General features: G+C 36.5%; 2 protein-coding genes across 8 annotated transcripts in view; both read left to right on the top strand.

Annotated features, from left to right (window-relative positions):
• The window catches only part of nlrc5 (NLR family, CARD domain containing 5), a 30,688-nt gene extending 12,887 nt beyond the window's left edge, over nt 1–17,801 (top strand). For 4 of the 7 annotated variants that reach the window (XM_041997595.1, XM_041997599.1, XM_041997600.1 and 1 more), the window contains 42 exons: nt 172–255; nt 344–427; nt 561–644; nt 755–844; nt 1,159–1,209; nt 1,383–1,412; nt 2,098–2,181; nt 2,467–2,550; nt 2,758–2,844; nt 3,041–3,121; nt 3,335–3,418; nt 3,688–3,771; nt 4,315–4,404; nt 4,543–4,590; nt 4,692–4,721; nt 4,837–4,920; nt 5,020–5,103; nt 5,280–5,369; nt 5,610–5,669; nt 6,108–6,200; nt 6,312–6,395; nt 6,581–6,670; nt 6,808–6,870; nt 7,105–7,188; nt 7,551–7,634; nt 7,713–7,811; nt 8,007–8,066; nt 8,296–8,340; nt 9,013–9,096; nt 9,213–9,296; nt 9,371–9,454; nt 9,766–9,840; nt 10,016–10,099; nt 10,196–10,279; nt 11,573–11,656; nt 12,865–12,948; nt 13,302–13,385; nt 13,473–13,556; nt 13,647–13,724; nt 14,598–14,681; nt 15,847–15,930; nt 16,142–17,801. In XM_041997595.1, the coding sequence (XP_041853529.1) occupies nt 172–255; nt 344–427; nt 561–644; nt 755–844; nt 1,159–1,209; nt 1,383–1,412; nt 2,098–2,181; nt 2,467–2,550; nt 2,758–2,844; nt 3,041–3,121; nt 3,335–3,418; nt 3,688–3,771; nt 4,315–4,404; nt 4,543–4,590; nt 4,692–4,721; nt 4,837–4,920; nt 5,020–5,103; nt 5,280–5,369; nt 5,610–5,669; nt 6,108–6,200; nt 6,312–6,395; nt 6,581–6,670; nt 6,808–6,870; nt 7,105–7,188; nt 7,551–7,634; nt 7,713–7,811; nt 8,007–8,066; nt 8,296–8,340; nt 9,013–9,096; nt 9,213–9,296; nt 9,371–9,454; nt 9,766–9,840; nt 10,016–10,099; nt 10,196–10,279; nt 11,573–11,656; nt 12,865–12,948; nt 13,302–13,385; nt 13,473–13,556; nt 13,647–13,724; nt 14,598–14,681; nt 15,847–15,930; nt 16,142–16,223 (3,274 nt within the window). In that variant the 3' untranslated portion in view covers nt 16,224–17,801. The remainder of the gene's footprint in view (nt 1–171; nt 256–343; nt 428–560; nt 645–754; nt 845–1,158; nt 1,210–1,382; nt 1,413–2,097; nt 2,182–2,466; nt 2,551–2,757; nt 2,845–3,040; nt 3,122–3,334; nt 3,419–3,687; nt 3,772–4,314; nt 4,405–4,542; nt 4,591–4,691; nt 4,722–4,836; nt 4,921–5,019; nt 5,104–5,279; nt 5,370–5,609; nt 5,670–6,107; nt 6,201–6,311; nt 6,396–6,580; nt 6,671–6,807; nt 6,871–7,104; nt 7,189–7,550; nt 7,635–7,712; nt 7,812–8,006; nt 8,067–8,295; nt 8,341–9,012; nt 9,097–9,212; nt 9,297–9,370; nt 9,455–9,765; nt 9,841–10,015; nt 10,100–10,195; nt 10,280–11,572; nt 11,657–12,864; nt 12,949–13,301; nt 13,386–13,472; nt 13,557–13,646; nt 13,725–14,597; nt 14,682–15,846; nt 15,931–16,141) is intronic. The other 3 variants (XM_041997596.1, XM_041997601.1, XM_041997598.1) reach the window with 2 other exon arrangements.
• A 3,341-nt stretch (nt 17,802–21,142) lies between these two features.
• The window catches only part of cpne2 (copine II), a 59,844-nt gene continuing 57,509 nt past the window's right edge, over nt 21,143–23,477 (top strand). The window contains exon 1 of the mRNA XM_041997658.1: nt 21,143–21,365. The gene's annotated coding sequence lies outside the window, so the exon portion shown is untranslated. The remainder of the gene's footprint in view (nt 21,366–23,477) is intronic.

The following is a 23,477-nucleotide window of genomic DNA, read 5'->3' on the forward strand; positions in this document are numbered from 1 at the left end:
TTTTTAGCGACATAGGAGGACTTACCCAGTATCCTAATATTATAATGTTCATCTGTGTATAGAGACATTTAAAACATTTACATTAACACTTTTTATCCATAGAATTTTTTTTCATTTTGTGTGTGTGTATGACACATAGTGTATTATTATTCACCAACTGTATGTTTTCAGTTTCCGCAGTCGCAAGTATGGTGACAAGTTTGCAGAGAAGTTGTCCTCTATTTTGCCTGAATTCAAACTCCTGAGAAAACTCGAGTAGGTTGTACTGTAAGAAATGTAGTTGAAGTTACTTTTCTATATTGGTCCCACAACAGTAACTGACTCATTTGGTCTTTATCTTCAGGTTTTGTGGTGCCAGTCTGACTGCAACAGGGGCAGCAAGTTTGACATCCGGTCTACAGAACTGTCCCCACATCACTGACATCAAGTATATTTTCTGTCTTTCACACATGCAACATTCAAATTTTAACATGGTTCTGTGAGATAATAAAGGGGTCATCAGTTCTTTGGAAACATCAAAACAAACAGTCTCTTGGCTAATATTCTTTTTTATGATTAAGTCTTAGTGACAACAATCTGCAAGATGAAGGAATCAGACACATAACTCAGATTTTTACCAAACTGCAGAGCCTGGTCTCTGTAACGTAAGTTCCCACTTTCACTGGATTGGAGATTTTTAAACATTTTACCTTAGGTCTTCTACTTTTTAGCATTTATTTTGTTGGTTTGCATGTTCATGTATTTATGTGTGCAGGCTGGGACGAAACAACACTTCCCTTAAAGCAGTGGAATATCTCGTTCAGGAAATGTCTTCATGTTTGAACATCCAACACATTCATGCAGAGTAAGACCACACACACAAAGTCACACAATATCATACACACACTCAAATTTACACATGCTCATTGTCAGTTGTACATGATGTTTCAGAGGTTAAATGTAACAACCAGACAACTTTACAACACATTTACAGCTTAGTTGTGACAGAAACTGATCAAATGAAATTTACTAAATGTGAATTATTACATTTAAAAAATCTGGTCAGTCACAGGTTTGAGCCTATAAATTTTAACGCAGTTATAAAGATTAAATCAAGTAAACAGTGAGCAGGTACACTGTGGTACACACTTGTGATAAAGCTGTTTTCTATCTTTGCAGTGGGATGAAAGAAGTAAGAGTAACTTTCTTTGAGAAATCGGATGTAAACGGGTGAGTTTTATGGTTAGATGAAACAAAATTAAACCATTTAGATTTTTTTTATTTATTTAGAACTTGATTAAAGAAAAGCAATGGCATACTGTAAGAAGTATGAATAAGTATAACTTAATAAAATGAAAGATCATAAGATTCTGACCTTTATATATATTTTGTCCCCACTGCAGTCATAAAACAAAGCTTGAACCAACAGTCAGGTAAGATAATGCAAAATAAGTTTCTTTCATGTGTTGACTGCTTTACATGGCTTTGATGTTTTGCCAGTTTCCTTATGGAGCTTTACTCCATTGATGTTAAATGGATGAAGCAAAATAATTTACACGCTTCTGGGAATCACTTAATCTGGACTTGAAATTAACTTTCAACTTCTTAGTTGTAGATTAATAACTGATAGACAAAGTGATACCTTCAATCACTCCCAAATGGAAATGACAGTGTTGCAGCATTATTTTATAGCTAAATTTACTATATAAATCTACTGTAGGGATTGGCTCCAGCCCCCTGCGGCCCTACATTGAAATTAGCAGGTATAGAAAGTGGATGGATAGAAAATCTGCTATATACCTAAATAAAATTACAAAAAACAGTAGATATTGCTAACAGTCAGTATTGATATGCAGTTACTAAAGCTTCTTTGTTTGCAGAAAGATTTAAAACACTCTTTGCCATGACTGGAGGAGCATTAAATGGTCTGATGTTTACATTTTGCACCCATAAGATCAGAGATTAACATTACTGTGACATCATGAGCACAACCATGACTCAGGCAAAGAAGAAGAAATGGATATAAATCACAGCTTGATTGGTAGAGGCCTTTAGTGGTTGTATTTGTTCTTCATGATGAATTGTTTTTATAAGTATATTTTTTGTTGTTTTTTTCAGCTTGTTGAATCAGAAATGGAGCAAGGATGACATGACAAACCTTGCCAAGTCACTGACTAGACTTCCTGCCCTGTCTGTACTAGAGTAAGTCACCCAAAACAGCACCCAGAAACTTAAACTGTGATCTAAAGAACTAACCCATGATCCTAAAGCAAGATTTTAACATGAGCTAAACATGACAACAACCAAGAACTTAAACTGTGATCATGACTGACCTAAGACCAGGGTCAAAACCAAAAACAGAAACTAAATATGGCAAACCCCAAACACAAGAAATAAGACTGTGAAGGATTACATCAAGTCCATGAAACATGACACAAATGTTAATAAAGTTATGTTTTTGTGTTGTACTGTGTTTATGAACTGTAGTCTGTCTGGAGGTCAGTGGGATGAGGAGATTCTAAGGACATTGGCAGAGTTTGTGCCAAAGTTCCGCATCAGTGAAAGGATCATGTAAGGCTGACAAATACAAACCTCCTATCACAAAAACAAATAACATAAAATGCAACTTGCAATTTTGCTACTTACAATTGTACCTTAAAATGAGGAAAAATCACAACCACATTTAGTGCTCTGTTTGAATGATTAAAAATGTTACATATAAACATCCGTGTGCAGCATTTAGTAAATTAAACAATTAATAAAACTTTCTTCTCTCAGCTTGAATGACAGTTGCTCATCAGTGGTGTGTGTGGTGGCTCTGACTACTCTGCTGTCTGTCTGTCCTGTGATGGAGCTGCATATCGGGTACAAAAACACGTGATGTTTACACATGCTACTCCTATTATTGTTGTTTACAGTTTTAGTCTTACTATACCAGGAAAAATGTAATGATATTATTACATTATGATTTAACTAGCTTAAAGGTATGAAGTATTTCAGTACATTTTTATCCATAAAACCTAACATAATTAGGTTTAATTTGTTTGTTTTTCTGTTTCAGACTGCAGAATCTGGTTCAAATATCTATAATTTTCAATGGAAAGTCAGAAAAACCTGTTAGTGAAATGTCCAAAAAACTCTGGTTTGTATCATGTTATTAATTTTAGTGTTACTTCTACAACAATGGTTTTAAAATGACTTAGGTAAAAATTACTGCAAATAAAAGGTTAAAATGTTATTAAGTAGGAGACCAGACTGAAAGATAAAATAAGGATGATTGTCTATGAGTGTTTGGTTGGTTAATGAGTCTTATTGATATCGTAAAATTTAATCATGAAGCTTTTGCCCTTGCCAGTCTTAGCTGCTGTAATCTGCTACCAGCTGACTTCGAGAGAGTGTGGAAAAGTTTGGGAACCTCTTCTGGTCTCACTGAGCTGGAGTAAGATACACAAGAACATTAAATCTGCACATACAGTCAGAAACCAATTTTTTTTTAAAAACACACACGCACATTTACTGTTTTTCAAATGTAACTCTACTGACGTAGTTTGTTTTTTCATCCAAAATAACCAGATCATTGTTAATATTGACCTTAAAAAAAGCATTTTTTTTAAATTTATTATCATATTTGTATTTGCTGCATCTCAGCTCTTTCATGTTGAACTGTATTATTCTTCTGTGGTCCTGAAAAAGATTCTGTATTTTCAGCTTGTCCCATAACCATTTGGGCAACAAAGGTCTAAAGAAGCTGTTGGATGTCCTGCCTCGTCTAAGCGAAATTCAGGAAATAAAGTAAGTTCAGGGGGGGTTGTAGCCTAGTGGTTACAGAGGTGGGCTTGGGTCTGTTGAACCTGGGCTCAAGTCCCTGGCTGATAAAAACCATTGTGGCTCCCTGAGCAAGGCCCCTAACCCCCGACTGCCCCTCGGGCACCAGAAACCCAGCAAGTAAGAAGGCTAAATGCAGAGCAAGAATTTCCTCACTGTGGGACTAAAAAAGGATGATTATTTATTTATTTATTTATTTATTTAAATTATAATGAATTGTTGAGAAAGTGACCAGAGATCTTAATAGCAAAATTTTATATCGGCATACTGACAAAAAGAAATTATTAAACAAATCTGGTTACAGAAATTCTTACTATTTTCATGTTTATGAAGTCATGAATGTTACCAAAGAAGACTCTGTAGTGCTGTTGAATACACAACCTAAGCTGGATTTAGCAGGCATGCAATTTTATTAACAAAACAGTTTTGAATAATATGCCTACTTCAAACATTCCCCTGAAACATTTGTCTGTATAAATGTCTGATTTTTTTTTGTGTATTTCTTTTTAGTGCCAGTAACAATGACATCAGCATGAATGGAGTGGTCATGCTGGCAGGTGCTTTATGCTCTCGTAACACCTTGAAACACATTTACATCAGGTACTCTTTTATTTAGATTTCAGTCATTTAAGGACTATCAGAGCAGCTACAAGAAATGTCTTTTGTACTGTGGCAGCTGCCAAAATGCAGTTAAATATCTAACTGTATGTTTATCTTGGTGTCCTTTTATTTATAAAGCAATGGAGGCAAAGAGCAGGTGATTCTAAAGTTCAGTCCTAATCAAAGGTAGTAAAACTAAATCAGATCTGTGAAATGTTCCATACATCTAAATATGACCACCTTCAGCTGGTAATAAGCTAATTCTGCTTCCTTTTCTCTCTTTTTAGTAATGGCAAAGAACAGATGAAGATGTTCAGGTACAGTAAACTGACGGATACATATACACTATTAATATTTGAATTCTAATTTCAGGCTTTTTCAAAGGACTTCAGGCAACAATTTACTGAAGAATTATCCTGTTGTATTTTATAGGATAAACAACAGCAACCTCCTACCATCTAATATAACCGATGTATGCCGAAGACTGGTCCCATGTCGCTTCCATTTGGAGTTAGAGTAGGTTGAATTATTATATAATAATTATTGTATGTTTACAGGATGTTGTTTAATACTATAACTGAACTGGCATGTTTATATATTCATATGTTGTCTCAGGTTGCTTCACTGCTCATTTGCTGACAGAGCCATTGACAATCTGCTCAAAGTGTTGCCAACAATGTCTTCACTGCAGAGACTCAAGTAAGACACACTCATACATGAATCTGAATGCTTCCAGGAATTAATAACTATGATTCAATGACACAACTGTATGCAACTGATAAAATTATGTTAAGGTTTCGAATGACAAACATTTTAATCAAAGGGGATTTTATTTATATAAATGTTAATTAAGCCGCTTCTCTCTTTCTCATCAGTGTCAGCAACAGCATTACATCCACAACCGAGGCACTGACACTGATCAACTGTTTGATCAACAATCAGCGCATCACATCAGTAGAGCTCAGGTACTGCCCTAACTTTTGATGTATTCATCAATAAAAAATACTTGCTGCATTTAAAAGATTTAGATTTTTACTCTAACCAACCATAGTTATGGCAGAAACTACTAGAAGTGAACAGAATATATCTTATTGTAATGTATTAATATTATTACTATTATCACTTTAATATTTATATAAATCTTTATATTTATAACGTGTCAATAATGACGTTTTGTTTAAATGCTGCTCCAAACTTTTCTTTAGTCCACAGAGCGAATCCCTCATCTGTTTCGACAGAGTGAAAGCAAAACAAGTGAGCTGCAGGTCTGTGATTATTTATTTGGAACACTCTTGACTGATATAACTATAAAAACACAGAAGATGTTCCCTTCATAAACTGTTTTTAAATGGCGTAGTCTAAGTGTTCATTGGTCACACAGAAATTAATAGTAGTTGCATTCCTAGTTTCACTTTTAGTCTGACTGCCAGCTGTCTGACTGGTATGAAAATTATCTTAAACCTCCCGCACAGGGAGGGGAAGGGGGAGGGTGCTTGACACCTAATACATCAACCCACAAATAGGTCACTCAAAGAACATAGACAAAAACTGTATAACATGCATATGAGGGCCTCTCCCTGTTTTGTGATAATAAGGCAAGTTTTCAGCTAAAAGACAGAAGTGTGTACGTAATATTGTGATGTCATGACTGAAACTAATCCACTGAATGGGACATTTGTCTTTATGTGTGTCTCTCTACACAGGTTAGCATATTTTTGCTTTAAAGAAGAAAACATTGCGTTAATGGAGAGACTGCTTAAGAACCTGCAGCTGAGCCAACAACTGTCTTATCTTGAGTACGAGCCACAAAAAAAAAATATTTTTCATAACCACACCTCTGTACACACAGATAATCCTGTTTTCTTAATGAACTGTTGATGCTTAGCTTGTCTTTCTTTTCACTTTAGTCTTTCAAATAACCAACTGGAAGATGAAGACGTTAAGATTTTGGTGGACTCTCTACCAAGGCTTAAAATCAGCAGCTTTGTCAAGTAAGATGCATTTATGATAATTAATCCTTTTTTAGTTGCATCCTAAGTTGTAGATGCTGGATAAAATAAACTGGAAAATATGTAGTACTGTATACTGGAATGAACCAAAAACAGTGATGTACAATACTTGTAGAGTTGGAAAACAGTTAAATGTTTTCTGGCCTCTAATGTGTCTTCATCCTCAGTCTCAGTAACAACAAACTGGCCCAGCAGGGGGTGTTGGATGTGGCCAGCACACTGTGTACCTGCAGTAATGTTTCTGATGTGGATGTGAGGTGAGTGTCTATGAGACTAGTGAATAAGGACAGAGAATGTCATAAAATAAATTAATTGTTCAATTCATTAAAAGAGAAATAAATCTATCTCTAGCCATCTTTGTTTATTAACTTGATTCTGATGTGTTTGTTGGTAGTTTGGGAGAAGACAGACGGTGTCTTATCTGGTTCAGCGACAAAGGATGTGGAAAAACATTGAGGTAACTTAAAGTGTAGACTGTAACCACAATGACAACTATGACCCTTTGGTGTGTTGAGGATTTTTGAATGAGGGGGTTTCCTTACCTTGTGTCTATTTTAAATAAGACAGCAGCCACATAACCACCAAAGTTACAACAGCTGCACATTCTTGCTTTTTAAAATATAACAGCAGTTAATGAGGCCAGCCTGGTGGTGCAAATAAAAGGTTTCACCCCTCTTTTTCTGTCTTTCAGTGTCAGAGAAAGCAACTTGGCATGTGACCACCTAGTCAGATTAGCAGAAATTGTGTCCAACTGTCCCAGTTTGACTAAACTTGAGTAAGTACATTTCCTGCTTTAGGCCATTTATAGCACAGAAAAAGTTTCACTCTAATGCCAGCTTTTAAATTATTAATGAAATATACAAAAAAGGCAAGAAAGCTGCATAAGACGTAGCTGCTTCTTTGTGAAATGGTGAAAATGGTAATATGATAACCATGTTGTTCCACTTTTAGATATATTTGTACTGTTTTTGAAGGATGACTTGTTTTTATTGAAAACTAAGAAAAATCTGAGTAAATTTCATTTATCCAGTCAGAGGCTTTAGTGAAGAACCGGTTATAAATGAATTAACTGAGGACCTCTCTCTACATTGTGAGTGTCTCAGGTTTTTCATTGTGTGTAAACTGGTTGTTCCACAGACTAAAGAACAATAAGCTGCAGTCAGAGTGGATTGAAGATTTTGTGAAACTGTTAAACAGCAGTCAGAGAGTATACACTGTGAGGTAAGAGATTAAATATAGTTGATATATTCTTGATTGTTTTTTTCTTAAGTAAAAGTACTGACTTGTGTTGTACTTAAGCTTTTTCATTAGTGTGGAGGAGCATTGGATCAGAGCTAAGGAAGCTGTGAGTTTACTGTGTCGCTGCCTGGAGCTCAGCAACAATATTCAAACTATCAGGTGATGCAAATCAACACACACAAGAATAATAAGGAAGCTTTATTTTCATTGCAGTTGCCCACAACAAAATTATTTATAGCTTTCTCACATGAAGATCACAAGATTACACTTCTGAAAATATTTAAACTGAAACTAGAATGTCTCAAAACAACACATACAGAAGTTGCTTTAACACTTTCAACCTAATTTTTATAGGATTCACCACACCACACTTCACCTGTCTCTGATGAACGTCACTCAACTGACCACAATCAGGTAATTATTTAGTACAGATACATTTTAATAATAAGCAGAGATAAGGGGGTAGAAAATCTGAAAATGCAGCATAAAACCCAGTATTTGTGGTGTATTTAGTTGGCAGTGTTAATGTTTCTAAAAGATAAACTTTTAAATCTTACAGGCTGTGATGTGTACAAAAGAAAAATGTGATAGTGCATTTTTTAAATAGTTTTTTAGTTTTGCTTTCTTTTGTCTTTTTTTCCAGTGGGGAGGCTACACTTCCAGCACAATCAATCGTCACAAATATTGGGTACTTCTGGTTTTTTACCTAAAATTGATACCTGCAACTCATGGGCCACTTTGTTATAGCTTTACAATAATAACCTTTTGCTAGCCTTGCAGAGTTGTATACAGTGATTTTGTGAAAATTAAATGATTCTCCTCTCCCCTCCTTTCTTCTCCCCTCCCCTCCACCCTCCTCTCCTTACCTTTCCTCTCCATTCCTACCCTACCCTACCCTACCCTCCCCTTCCTCTCCTCTCCTCTCCTCTCCTCTCCTCTCCTCTCCTCTCCTCTCCTCTCCTCTCCTCTCCTCTCCTCTGCCCTTCCTCTCTTCTTCCATTCCTCCCCTCCCCTTCCTCTCCTCTCCTCTCCCCTTCCTCTCTTCTTCCATTCTTCCCCTCCCCTTCCTCTCCTCTCCTCTCCCCTTCCTCTCTTCTTCCATTCCTCCCCTCCCCTTCCTTTCCTCTCCTCTCCCCTTCCTCTCCCCTTCCTCTCCACTCCCCTTTCTCTCCTCTCCTCTCCTCTCCTCTCCTTTCTTCTCCCCTTCCTCTCTTCTTCCATTCCTCCCCTCCCCTTCCTCTCCTCTCCTCTCCTCTCCTTTCCTCTCCTCTCCCCTTCCTCTCTTCTTCCATTCCTCCCCTCCCCTCCCCTTCCTTTCCTCTCCTCTCCCCTTCCTCTCCCCTTCCTCTCCTCTCCTCAGTTTTGTAGATTGTGCTGTTGATGGGTACCAGCTTGCATCAATGTGGAGCATCATCCAACAGTGTCATTTACTAACAGAGCTGGAGTTAGTATTTTTTGTTTTTTGTGCATACATATATATAAAACACACTGTAACATTAAAGGCAAATTTATTTGTTTAAAAAATAATACCAAATGAATTTTTTTTTCATTTTTTTATAGTTTTTCCTACAACTCTCTGGATACAGAAGGAACCAATTTCCTTTGTTCCCTTTTGCCCTTGTTGCCAAGTCTCACCTCTCTCAGGTGTGTCTTAACTCTTTGACAAACATGTGTTTCAAAGTTTTTGCTTGACAAACATCTTCTATTGTACTCTGCAGTATTGCAATCAAAGAGAGTACTGTCTCTGTAGCTGAGGAGTTCTCACAAGCCCTCCGGCAGTATATATCCATTCAGCACCTGAAGTGAGCAGCCAAACTTTCTTTGCATTATGTCCATTGTCCTTGTTTAGATTCTGATTCAGAGGCACTCATCCATTCCACATGGATAATGCACAATGAGATGCATTGACAATTGAAATATGTCAGATTTAGGATCTTTGCAGAGTTTCCCTCATATCAAAACTGTTAAGCTTCCATAATGATGTGGTTAATGTTTTATCTGTGGTCAAGATTGAGTCTTTGTATTATACTAACACATTGCTTTTTGTGTCTTTCATTTCTGTGTTCACGTGTTCTCACAATTAGCTGAATAAGTCTTTCTGTCTATTTCCCAGTCTGTCAGGTCATGTGATTAGTGACACAGCAGCTCAAAACATGACCACATTCTTACCTCGCCTTCGATCACTCAAGTAAGCATTTACAGACAACAGAATAATTGTTTTTACTTTCAAAGTTAATATTGCCACTTTTCTTATCAAGAAATTTGTTTTTAAACTTTAAACTTGCATGTTAGATTGTGTGAAATGTTTTGGCCATCTCATGTACTATATAATTATCAAAACTGTCATCAAACTCTTCCCATAGTCTGTCCCGTTGTGTATGGTCAGCAGCTGGAGGGATGCAGCTAATGGAAACTCTGGAACAGTGCATCAGTTTGGAAGACCTTTGGTAGGACATGAGCACCCTTACATATTGCATAGAAATCCATTTGTAACTAAAATATTTATGTCCTCTTTGTGTTTTTGTTTCTTTGTGAACCCCAAGTCTGGACTATGTGCAGCTGAATGAGAAGAGCCTATTGTGTCTGGCACAAGCACTTAGGAAGATCAACTCTTTACAAAGTCTCAAGTACGAAACTCTGATCTTTGTTTTGTTTGGGTTCATTTTGTATTTTGTCTTTTTTTTTCTTCTTGACATGTTTAACCTTGATTAGCTGGCATTAATTATTTATCACTGTGTGAAGACCTCATTTTGGGAACTGGAGGTATTTTAAATCTGATTTCAAAAAGGAACATTGTAGATATAAAATGTTTACATTATTTTTTTTTTTAGCGATAATAAGCCAAGAATATGAGTCAATTTCCACTTATGGGTAAATGTTTACTGCTGACAGTGGAAAAGATCAATGAGATCAAGGATAATCTAAATGTAATCATGTTTACCAGTAACAATGGTTTATACTTTAATTACAGCTCTCTCTAATGAAAGTTTATAAAACGTCCCAGTTGTTAAATGGCTGCTGGATAAGCATTTATTGTTGGTGTTCTTAAACCCTCCATCAGTTTGGCTTTCAGCATAATTATCAGGATTTTGAGTCTGAGCTGTTGTGCATATTTAAGCAGCCTGGGTCAGCATAACTAACAAGCTATATGCTAATACAATCTAATGTTCTGCATAGCATTTCACAAACTGATCAGATACGACCATGAATCTATTCCTGGCAGAAACCTTTGCTTTATCCCCTGCAGTCACACTGCGGTGACACTTTACTCGATCATATCCTGCACCTCTCTAATAATCCTGGCTATTTATGAGCTAATACAAAAGTTCCATCTGTTGCTGCCAAAGCTGCTGCTCACTGCTCACATTACAGCCAGTGTTGCTCCTGCTCATCATACCAACATGTCATCAGCTTTATATTATCTCATTGGAATTTAGTAGAGTTTAATTCAGTCCAATCCAAACTCTCCCTTGTGGGGACAGGGAATTTAATATTTTATTACTGTTCATTCCTTGTTCTCTTATAGTCTAATGGTGTGATATGTTGCTAAATTTCAGGGGGTGAGACCAGAACATGGCGAGAAAATGACAGATCTGTTTATACAGTTTTCAAAATACATCTCAGATTTACACAGCTATAATTCTTCATCACTAGAGATGTCTCTTTATTGAATATAACGGCATACTTGTACTATCTCTAAAACCTGTTTGACTTTAATAAAGCTATTCCACAGAAGATAGCTTGGTTTAACAGTATTTCTAATTGTGAAATGGTTGTGTGTGAAAAGGTGAATGAGACTGTAAAATGAAGTGGACAGTCAGAAACTGACAGTGCGTGTGGAAGGAATAAGTCAAATATAGGAGATAATATCTCAACAAAAGGTTTACTCTTACAAGGTTGGATGTGTCTTTTTATTACAGGTTGGACGGCTGGCGGATGGCTTGTAGTGGGATAGAGCAGTTGACCAAATTTCTTCCTGTCTGGAAAGAGCTCAGGGTGATCAGGTAATTTTGATGAAATTTTAATGGATGAAAAGCTGTCATATAAGTAACTGAACTGATGTCACTGTGGAGAATGGGACGTCACGGATCAGTTTGTTGTTTTTCATGTATTCTCACGTGTTCTGGGGCTGTCTTTTGTATGTACTGAGCCTAAATTCTAACTTCAGGAAAGTGATTTAAACTATGGGATCAGCCTCTAAAATCATATCCCTTACTTTTCTAAATCATCATATCAAAATGTCAATGTTAATATCAAAAACATATTTTTTACCACTTCAAATTGGAAAAAAAATTAAATTAGTTTAAATATTTAAACATATTTACCATCAGTATAATCATAAAATGAAATATGCATGACTCCATGAAATAAACATTTGGAAGTATTTTAATTTCTTAATCTTAGATTAGATTTCAGCACACTACTAACTTGAGAGCTTGCATTCAGTGATATGATTCAGTTACTCCTGGCAAGGTCCATTTTCTCTTTCCTTTTTTCTTCCTCCATATTTATCCTCCTCAGTAGATTTGACCAATTTTAACCAAACAAAACCTTTATTTTATTTTATTTTATTTTATTTTATTTTATTGGTTTAAGGAAGGTTAAGGAACATGAGTACAAAAAAAGTATGATGTAAACATACACAATATAGCAAAGAATGCTAATTTTCATCTGTTGCCCTAAGGCAGGGAAGAAAATCGAATGAACTGATTCTAACCAGGCAGGACAGGTTATAAACTGTGGTGATGGGAAACCAGTTCTTAAAAACATGGCTTTCCCATTGCAGACCGCAACACAACATGACACATCTTCTCTATGCTAGCCTAAGCCTAATCATAATTTAATTATACATGCATGCCTTGTAAAGCATGAGAGCCTCTTATTTTAGTCAGGCTAAAACAGACAATGCTTTATTAATGTCCAACTAATATGGGACCCCTGTTGACCTGTTGCTGTTTACTTTAGATATGTTATATGAGGTTCGATCTAACTGTTCATACAGCAGTTAACCAAAGGTCAGAAATTAATCAAATCATACATTTTAAAAAGGATGTGGATTATTTCCATTTATTCTTTCATTCTCTGGTTAAAAAAAAGGAATGCTTTTCAGCTTACAAAAATAGGATTAAAAAACATATTGCCCAACATCTATATATGACCTTTAAACATTTAAAAACCTTTTGGTGTTTTATTGTATTTGTTTATCTTCCAGTCTCTCAAAAAACCTGGTGAGTGACCAATCAGGAGAAAAGCTGCTTGAAGCTTTAAGCAGCTGTAGTCACCTACAGGAGCTCTAGTAAGAACATTTCATTATTACACCAGGCTTATTATTGCAAATGAAAACACTGTACAACATGCACACTGTTTGTATGTAACTGAAGACTATTTCCCATGTAAGTAGCTCATAAGTAGAAACTTAGCATAGATATATAGATAAGTAGATAGATAAGCACTGTATTAATCCCACGAGGGAAATTTTTCTGCATACATTAAAGGATCTGAGCATGATAGGGAATGTAGTTTTTAGATTTATAGGAGATTACCTTGTTAATTTATTCCAGTGTATCATGCTAAAAGCTGAACAACTGCTGAACTGCTTTTTATTTATATCAGTACAGAGTTAAAACATCTGCTTCTGTTTGGTTCCAGTCTGTCCAGCAACAGTTTAGGTGACCTCACAGCTGCCAGGATGGCCCTTGTTCTACCATCTCTGACCCACCTCACTGTGTTAGAGTAAGTTCTTTAAACAACTATATTTTTTCCATTGATGTTTACTTGTTTTGTCTGAGTTCATTAAGGTGTTTTAATTCTTATATCTAGTATTTCAGAAAACCAGATTGGAACTGACGGCTCAGCAAAACTGTCTGAAGCAATAAAGAACTTGAAGAATCTCAACAAGATTAAGTAAGACTAATTTATTCCTGTTATCTTGAGTCACAACCCAGTTGTGTAACAACATGTTCTCATTGTTTCTTATTTTGTAAAATTATCCAGTCTGACATCCGTTGGGACTTCAGACCTTAGCGCTGTTGCTGCCAGTTTGGTCCACTGTCCTGTCATACAGGATGTGAGGTAAGATAAAAAAAAAAATAATAAACTGATATAGGCTATATTAATTTATTATCCTTCTATATATTACCAGCTTTGTTTTTCTTACTCTGTCTTCTTGTGGGTGAAATTCACTTTTTGAACAAAGTTTCTCTTATTAATCCAAATGAATTATGATTTTTAATGTCATCATGCATTTGTTACTCTAAACCAGTGTTTCTCAATCCTGGTCCTCGGGGACCACTGCCCTGCATGTTTTAGAGGTATCCATCTTTAACACACCTGACTCAAATGAATGGCCCGTTAGCAAGCTTGCAAAGAACTTGACAAGCAGTTCAATTAATCTGAATCAGGTGTGCTGGAGTTGGACAGGACTAAAACATGCAGGGCAGTGGTCCCCGAGGATCAGGATTGAGAAACAGTGCTCTAAACTGATTTACATCAGTATGATGAGTTAGTACCTAAGTTGCACTAACTGTAACTATACATATTTCTAGCTCTCATGAAAAAAATTAGTTAGGTTCTGTCCATATTCAGACTAGATTGTTAACTGCCAGCTTGCTATTGTGACCAAGGTAGACAGGCCTCTCCTCTGGGATCAGGAAAAGGTGAAGATGGAGAGAAAGCAGGTTGCTTGAAAGTCATCCTGTAAAGAGAATGATAGAATTAAGAGACAGACCTGCTTTAGAAGAAGCAAGCAAAAAGCCTGTTGGACCAGAGTCATGATGACAGAATTGAGAATGAGGTGATTTAACAGCTGGAGAAAATGAAAGTGAAGAAGCTTATGAGAACTGACATGGACATCCCAAACACCAAGGAATGGGGACAGAAATGAGGAAATAAATGTTCATAATAAATCCTTTTTTATTCTCTCTTAACCCCTTTGTCTCTCTCTAGTTTGGGTTGGAATAACTGTGGTGATGACGTGGTGTTGGAGCTGGCCAGAGTTCTGCCTTTCTGCCACAAGATGACCCGCATAGAGTGAGTTTAATTAAACAGAGATCAACAAACACATCCAGTAATGAGAAGATTTAACAGTAAGGATCCATTTTTTTGTATTTAACTGCAATGAGCTGCACTAATAAAACAACTAGATCAGAGCCTATTTTAGCCACACTAAACTGCTTAGACATTAAATCACATCCTTCAAGTCTGAAACACAGTATGCTTCCAGCTGTGACGTTACCAGCTGTCTTCAACTGTACAACTTAGGTTACAGGCATTTCCTGCCAGCAATTCAGCAGCAGATGTCAGCATGGGGCAAGGGCATTAGTAGCAGAGAGAGTTAATATGGCCATGATCAGCAGTCTCAGCAGTGTGTTTGTTAATCTTAGCTGCCTTTGGTGAAAGACTACAACAGTCCATCCATGGTCTATAGCCACTTATTCCAAGATCAAGTCATGGATAAGACTGTAGCAGTGCCTAATAAAAATAAACAGGTTTAGCATGAAATCACTGTCTCTGTACAAAGTCAAATCCAGTCAAATGCAGTGGGTGTCCTGGCTTTAATTACTTCTGTAATTCTGGTTTTCTGAGTAATGTGTAAAGCCCTAGCTACTGCTGTGCTGTGTTTGAACTAGGCTGTTCACTAAATTAATTCATGATCTTTAACTCAATGAGGTATGTATACCATCCCCTCATAAACATTTTATTAGATTATAAACTTACCAGTTCAGTTCACAGAGGATGAGCCCGATTCACTGAGCTGGTTGTAGCCCTGTAACATTTGTGGTGTTGTATTTTAAAGTGCATTTCCACGATGAAGGGATAAGTCAGATACAGAGCTGGGATGTTGAGTTAGCTCATTCGAGGCTAATATATTGTAGTAGGCCTGTTTATTTAATCACAGGGTTGAGTATAGAGTTAACTTGTGTTCTTGCCTCGTTGTGTCATGAAATCTTTTATTTCTTACTAACTAGAGAAAAACATAAAAGTAAAAGAAAAGAAATGTTTGTTATTCCACACTTCAGTGCAGCAGTTCCCAATCTTAAAAAAAAAAAAAAAAAAGTTTCCCTGGAAACCTTTAAATTTGCTTTAATGAAATTAGATTTTTTTAAATACTTTTTTTTGGCATTAATTGTATATGTTTATAAAATGTGAAAATGTCTGTTCTGGCGATAAATCTGCATGTGTATTTTTCATGTAGCCTGGAGAGCAACAGTGTGAGTGTTTGTGGAGTTGAGGCCCTTGTTGGCGCATTAAGGTCGTCCCCTGCTCTGCAGATCATCAGGTAAACGCTCTCATAACAAAACTAACTTACATAGTCACCTGCAGACCTATGTTGTCAACTAATTTCGTTGTGTAATGCTTTTAATGTTTCATGCAAACCACTTTGAATTGTCTTCTACATGAAATGTGCTACATAAATAAACTTGCCTTTCCTCGTGCTATCTGTATATTAATTTCCATGCTGACAATATTTTCCACCTCTGTGCTTTCAGGTTGTGGAGGAACAAAGTGTCTTCAAATGAGGCCCATAGGTTTAGTCTGACAGAGAGACGGCTAAATTTCTCATCCACCTAAAATGACTTGTACTACTGAGCAGTCTTGTGACAACTGCATTTACCAGCATCTGTGGAGGTGAAGCTGAAGCTCAACAGAATAACGTAGTTTTTGTCACAAACAGATAAAACCAGATTCCTCTGCTAAACAACCGTCAGAGAGTGACGTTTTCGTCCATTTTGGAATTTCTTTTTGCCTTGTTTCTGATTTTAAGAGATTTCCAACTGAACATTGTTTTGAAGCTCTTGCGTACAGTTAAATAGATTTTTAGGGAACAAGACCAGATATTTATTAGAGTATTTAAAGCAGTACTACTGGTCCTTTGCATATTTTCATACTTTGGCGCCTAATGAAGGCCAATTCGGCATCTGTCTTGCACCCCGTCTCTTCTCTGAGCTCTCTCCATCCAGTAAAAGTCAGCTATTGTGAGCGTTGAAAACTGTGTTGAAATACAGTTGCTGGCTTGTGAAACATTGATGGAAAGCAAAACACAGCTGTCACGTGACAACTGCTGGACTCGGGATGCTGCGGGACAATGATGGCTCCAGGAATGTAGATACTAAATGCTGGTATGCCATCAAAATTAGTCAGAAGTGTTGCGGTGATGCTTTTTAAAGAATGAGCCTAGGAAAACTGGTGTAATCGTATTCAATACTGTGGCTGTCCCTTCACCCTGGCGCTAAATTCATTCTGTCTTCCACAACAGGTGTGGTGATTAATAAGTTGGCGCATTAGAGATATTACATCTGCTGCATAGAATTTTATGTAATGTATTACAACATTGACAGTCTTCCTTCACCACCTATTACTCTATGATATCAGTAAAAAAAAGCTAAGATGAAGATGGTTAAAAAAATCAGGAAGTATAGTATTAAACCAGGGTAGTTCACAGAAGTAAACACACAGCTCATAGGAAGACGATAAAGCAAGCTGATCATTTTAAATCAGCACCAGCTCTACATGCTGCTCATGCCACAAACTCAAACTGCTGAGAGACTAGAAACCACTTTGACTTTTTGTCAGGTTGCCGCACAGAAAATAATTCTTTGTAGTACTTATGCAGCTTGTTATAAAGTGAGTTACTTTATACTTTGGTATGTTTACAAAAGTTAGAGGCCACATAAGTGAAAAGACAATTAATCATGAACTCGCAGTAAAAAGAGTTAGCGACTCTACTCATATTCGGTTGTGGTCTCTATTGTAATTCCACACTTATTTCTGCTTTTTGTAATGGGATAAAAGTATAAATTATATATTTTTTAAAATATTTATGTTCAAACTATGTTTAAATTTTATCTAAATACAGTTGTGACTTTTTTAGGTTTCTTTGTTGATATTAATGCTCCACTTACACACCTTATTGTAACCTGTTCATTATTGTTTCTAGTCTCCTCATTATTACTGAAATGAAAACAAGATTTTCTTGTATTGTTTTATTTGTGTCAAGCAACTTAACTATTAAAGTTTAGTTTTATTTAGTTTTTTTAGTTTTTTGTCTAGCTGGAGATTTGATATTTTTGGAGATTTTCTTCTGACACTGTGTGTAATCTGAACATTCAGCAGTTGAAATTCATTAAAACACTCAGGTTTTTGTCTTTATTTAAATTTCACATTGTTGACACTTTCTTTTAAATTCTGATTCAGTTTGACTTTGTTTCTTATAAATTATTTCCAATAAAAAATATTACATGTTTTACTAAATATGTTAACAGAACAGACTATTAATTTGCCCTTTCTGATAGAATAAAGGTAGAGTAAAATAAAGGTAGAGTAAAATTTCTTACATTGTCTGCATGTCAGAATCAGCTAGAAATATTTTATGATGAAAGTTTAATATATTATTCAATATCTAATGCAGTATTTATATTGATAAAGATATAAAATATATGATTCCCACAACTTTTATGAGTATCCATTGTAACAGAGCAGTTATTTACCAGCAGGATCAGCAGATTGAGCTGAAGAGGAAACAAGAAGGACACGGCAAAAGGGAAGTAGAGGAAATTGAGATCATCTCCTCCAGCTGTTCTTGTGGGAAAATACAAGTCCACAGCTGGAAGGAGGCCAAAACAGATGAGCTCAAAGTGAAGAACGCTGAAGAAAAGAAAGAAAAGCCACACAGCTTGCTAAACATAATGGACAGTTCTTCATACCCTAAGGAAACAATGGAGTTTTTTCAATGTGAGATTTCTTCAGGTTCTCTGGAACACAGGAAGGTTCAGGTCATTCCTGCAAACAGCCATCACCTTCCAAAGCTAAATTTACTCATATTAGTTTTTAACTACTTTTTATAATTATACTTATTACTTACATCTACTTTCTGGAGTAGATTAAGTCAGCTCATTCACCGTTCCTTGAACAAAACACGTCCTGTTTGTTATCCTTTCTCATCCTGACAGCAGCAGCTGTAAGAAGCAGCTGTTCTGTGCAGGAATTTAATTTGTTTTCACATGGCACCCTCTAGTGGTCAAACGTGGTGGTGCAAATGAAATTCACTCAAATTCAAATGTGTTCACTAGAACGTGCACAATTTTTTATACGCTATTTTTATTATGTTGTATATTGCCCTTGTCATCAAATATATTTAATAAAAAAATAAAAATATAATAAGATACAAATGGAAATATAAACAGCAGTGGTGCGTTCAACATGATGTGACACTTGACAGTCATGAACCAATATGTTTCTTTCCTCACACGGACAGGTGGCTGCAGGCGGTGGATGACGACACAAACCTGCCTGCAGAAGACTTCCTGGTAGCGCGCGGGCCGTGGTCTGTATTTTTATTCAGACCGCAGATCAAAGTTTTTGTGATCATCTTGACTTAAGTGCTCAATGTAATGATAAAGTGAACGCACGAAACTGGTAATGTCTGTTTCTGAAGTAATTAGTTTTTAATAAATGTAATATAAATGTAATCGGAAATCACACAGAAACACTTCAGAAATACTTCGGTTTGATTTATGTGTCACTAAACATCACAGGCTCAGTCCGATTAAAAAGACATCTCTCTCATCTAAAAGACCGATTTATTTTGTTCAAAAATAAATATTTGTTTATGTTGTTGAGTTTAGACAAAGACTGGTCTGTTGTAAATTACATTATTAAATACCATGTTAATAAACAAAAAACAAAAAAACAACTATTTAGGAATTTCTTAAATCCAAGGTGTTGGGACCAAAATTTAAACTTAAAGAAATTCATGGTTGTAGTACCGAAGAAGGTCAGTAGGCGGTACTGTGCAGGTAGTCAAGCTGCAGTGAGGTCAAGTTGTGATGACGTAGAATAAATGCTTTACACCTGGGACGCCAGGTGCCACCCTTGAGCCCTCTGGAGGTGTCCTGGCCTTAAATCTGCGAAAAACTGAGGATGGAGGGCGCCCACCTGAGGAACCCAACAAAGTTCCTACCCCGTTCCCACCCAAAAATACCAACAAATGCTGATTACTCTTGTGCATTAAAGCTGTGTGGAACGGCTTTAACTAAAGCATTAAATGACTAAAAATAAAAAATCTGTTTGCAATGTCTAACTCACATTTTATTTTTAGAAATGTCACAGGGAGAACATATTTTCTACATATGCATTTGAAATAAATAATCCGAAATGTTGAATAATTTTAAATAAAACTCCAAGATCAAAAACATGTTGTATGGAAAATACAAAGAAAGAAATAAAAGAAAAAAGTTATTTTAAAATATGTTTTACTTTTATTTGATTGCCAACAGTATAAACCCAAATTATTTCATGTTTTGTCATATCAAGTGTATTTAATTGGTCAATATACATCTGCTTTTGATTTGAGGAAATACAGTTTGTCACTAAAATGTGTGAAAACTGAAGTTAAATAATCTGAAATGATTAGATTAGAGAATCCAGACTGTTCAGCATGGAAAATTCCTCATATCCACTACACAGTAAACTAAAGGAGCTCTTTCTCTAACAGACTGCTGCAGCTCCACTGTCATAAAGAGTTAAATTGAGTTAATTTTCTATTTCTCTATATGTTTGCATTTTTTTCTTATATATCTGTTCTTTATTTATTTTAATCTGATGGCTGCCGCTGTAACAGAAAAATTTCACTCATGGAATTTATAAAGTACATATTCATCTATAACAGGGATTCCCACCCCTGGTCCGCAAGGCACGCTATCCTGCAAGTCTTAGATGTCTCCCTGCTACGACACACTTGACTCAAATTAATGGCTCATTAGCAGACTTGAGCAGAGCTTGTCAGAGAACCATTTAATGTGAATAGGTGTGTTGCAGCAGGGAGCAGTCGAAGACCTTCAGGATAGTGTGCTTTGAGGAACAGGATTAGGAATCACTGATCTATAACAAGTTCAAAACCCTGGTTCTATGATGGTATGAGGTTATGTGAAGAGTCCTCAGCAAAGCCCCAACTTTAAAGAGATTTATAGCAACACCTACTGCCTTTAAGTCCTTTGCTTTTCCAGGGACATCCATTTATTTTTCTACATGAAAATCAAAACCATATCGTGTCAGTATCTTTGAGGATAAATAGGAAAAAGGTCCAGAACTGACTCTGCTGCTCTAACCTGTCCCCAATTGATTTAGAAACAACAAATTCCTGTACAACATGTTTGCAGGAGGAATGTGGCAAAATAGCACCTGAAGCACTTCATCACTTAGTATCCCCAGTACCAGAATGGCTTTTGAGAAGGAATAAAAAAAATCACAAGGTGGTGGACTAAATGCTTTACTGTCCTAAATGGGGGGAAAATGTTTAAGCGGAGCGGGCAAATTTGTAAATATGGAATACACCAATTAACATACAGTCTGCAATTAACTAAAAAGTGAAAATGCATCACTTCAAATGGAAGCCCTACTTCCGTTTGATCCTTTTTATTTTGAAAGCAAGAATGATCAATTTCCGGTGCACTCTTAATGTCGGAGATTTGACGTATCTTTGTGTCTTAGCTGCGCTCTTCAGACGGCACAGTCCAAGCTGCGAGGATGGTTAATATTCTCACACTGTTGCGCCTCCCTGGATTCTCAACCACATGTTAAAAATGTCAACTTCAGTTTTTGCTCTTCTTTAGAAAAAAAAGTCCCGTTGAGGATTTTTCCTCCCTCTTCACTGTGAGCAGTAATAAACAAGTGTCAAGTGGAAAACGGTTGAGAAGTTGCTCGTCATTTACTGAGGTGAGTCAATTTTCACGTTTTGTTTCTTTTGCGGGTGCATCCATAGGGACTGAACAGCTGGAAGGTGTTTGGAGTTTGACGTGCAAAAAGATTAGCTTTAGAGGCGCAAAATGACACTGGAGATATAAATATACAAATATACTTTAATGCTGCGGGTTAGAGGGATCAAACACGGAAGGATGTGGGAAAGATTTGACATTTAGCCGATAACTATGTATGTGGCATAGAAAACCAACTGAACGGAGTGGTCTTATGATCTGAGTTGATTTCAAGTTGACTCATTTTCTCTATATGATTACTGCTTGCAGTCTGCACTTCATTACAATTGGCAACGATGCCACCAATGCAGGACATGTAATTAGACTTAATAAGTGTGTGTAGTAAACAAGTAAGAAACTTCTGTTCCCTTCCTGCAGTGTGGTGACTCAGGTGTGGAAGTGTGACTGGGGTGTAGATACCCTCAGCAGCGTCAGACCCAGTTTAATTTTAGTATTTGTGTGCTTCAAGTTGCCTTAAGAGATATGATGCAACTACTCATAATTCTGGTTCCTCAAATGTCCAAAGAACAATTTCTTTCAGTTTGGCTTTATTTATAGCACCAAGTCACAACTCAGTCATCTCAATGTGCTTTTACACAGTCCAATCCAGTTGCAGTTCATTGTAGTCCAATTATAATCCAGTTAAAAGAAATTCATTATATGAGCCACATTAAGCCACTTATAATCACTGTGTTCATATAACACAATCCTTAAAAAATAATTACGTAGCCAAGGAAACCAGCCAATCCTCCATCCTGAGCATAGCTATTTACCTCAGCTTGTTTGGGGTGGAGAGGAAAGGATTAACAAGCGGAAACAGCAAGCACCATAACGCAAAACCAGGAATTCATGTTGAGAAAAAAAAAGAGAAAAACAAATTGACAATAATAATGTCATATATCTATATGTTTATTTATTTGTTATTGTTTGTTTGTTTGTTTGTTTTTATGTAGGAACCTTTTCAGGACATTCCCATTTATTTGAGCAGGCAGATCTGTATTTCATGTCGAGGTGTCCCTGAGCAAAACACCAAACCCCTAATTGCTCCTGATGGTTCGTGGTTGAGCGCCTTGCATGGCAGCTTCTGCCATCAGTGTGTGAATGTGTGTGTGAATGGGTGAATGTGACGTATATGTAAAGCGCTTTGGATAAAAGCGCTATATAAGTACAGGCTATTTACCATTTACAATTTAAAAAAGGATGAAGGAAAGATTTTGTCTAAAGAAACAAGCATTTATTGCTTTTTTGTCCCAAATAACACATTTACTGTTATCATTGTAACCAGGAATGATGTGTAAGGAGCACTGTGCAACTCCACAAAGTTTGCAAAAGTTTAGGAACAAATCCCTAATGAATAACCTTATGCAAACATTCTCAGAACCATAATTTATGTTCTTTGGACTGTAAACTTGATGTAACCACTGACTAATGTAATTTCAATGTCTTGAGCTTACTGGGTCAAGGTTGTATACAGATGCCATAAAAAGTAAGGAAGAAAATAGATGCTTCCTGTATTTTGCCTTTATATCCACTAAAGAACTGAAAGGAAAATAAGACCATCCTCAGAGAAACATATCTGTATAATTTTCTGGATTTACATCTCCTGTATTAAACAGTACTCTGATATTTGAAGTCATGTTTCATTCATTAACTCTAAGGTCTGTCATTCTGTTTTGCCTGTAAATTTTTTCTGTGTCATGCTTCATCATGTTCAATCAAACCATGTAAGGGAAGAAGCATTGCCAACAAAAATCTGGGTTTATCCTGGTGCCTGCTCCGCACTCCTCTGAAAGCAGCCTGTTGATGGGCCACCATTGTTCATATTATCTGTAAACACAGTAGTAAACGACAGCGAGTGAGTGAACAATGAGAGCGAGTGATTGTGTCAGCTAGTCCAAACAAGCCTTCCACATATGAATGACGAAGTCAGTGAATGAAGATGCCAGTATTTTCAGTACACCACCACCAGAGTGACATCACAGGAGTGAACAGGAGGAGCGTTGGTTATGACACAGTATCTTAGCAACAGGCAGCATCCCTTCAGTGTGCCGCTGTGAGAACAAAACCACCTTTA

The sequence above is a fragment of the Melanotaenia boesemani genome, chromosome 10 (genome assembly GCF_017639745.1).
Source record: "Melanotaenia boesemani isolate fMelBoe1 chromosome 10, fMelBoe1.pri, whole genome shotgun sequence".
Lineage (NCBI taxonomy): Eukaryota > Metazoa > Chordata > Actinopteri > Atheriniformes > Melanotaeniidae > Melanotaenia > Melanotaenia boesemani.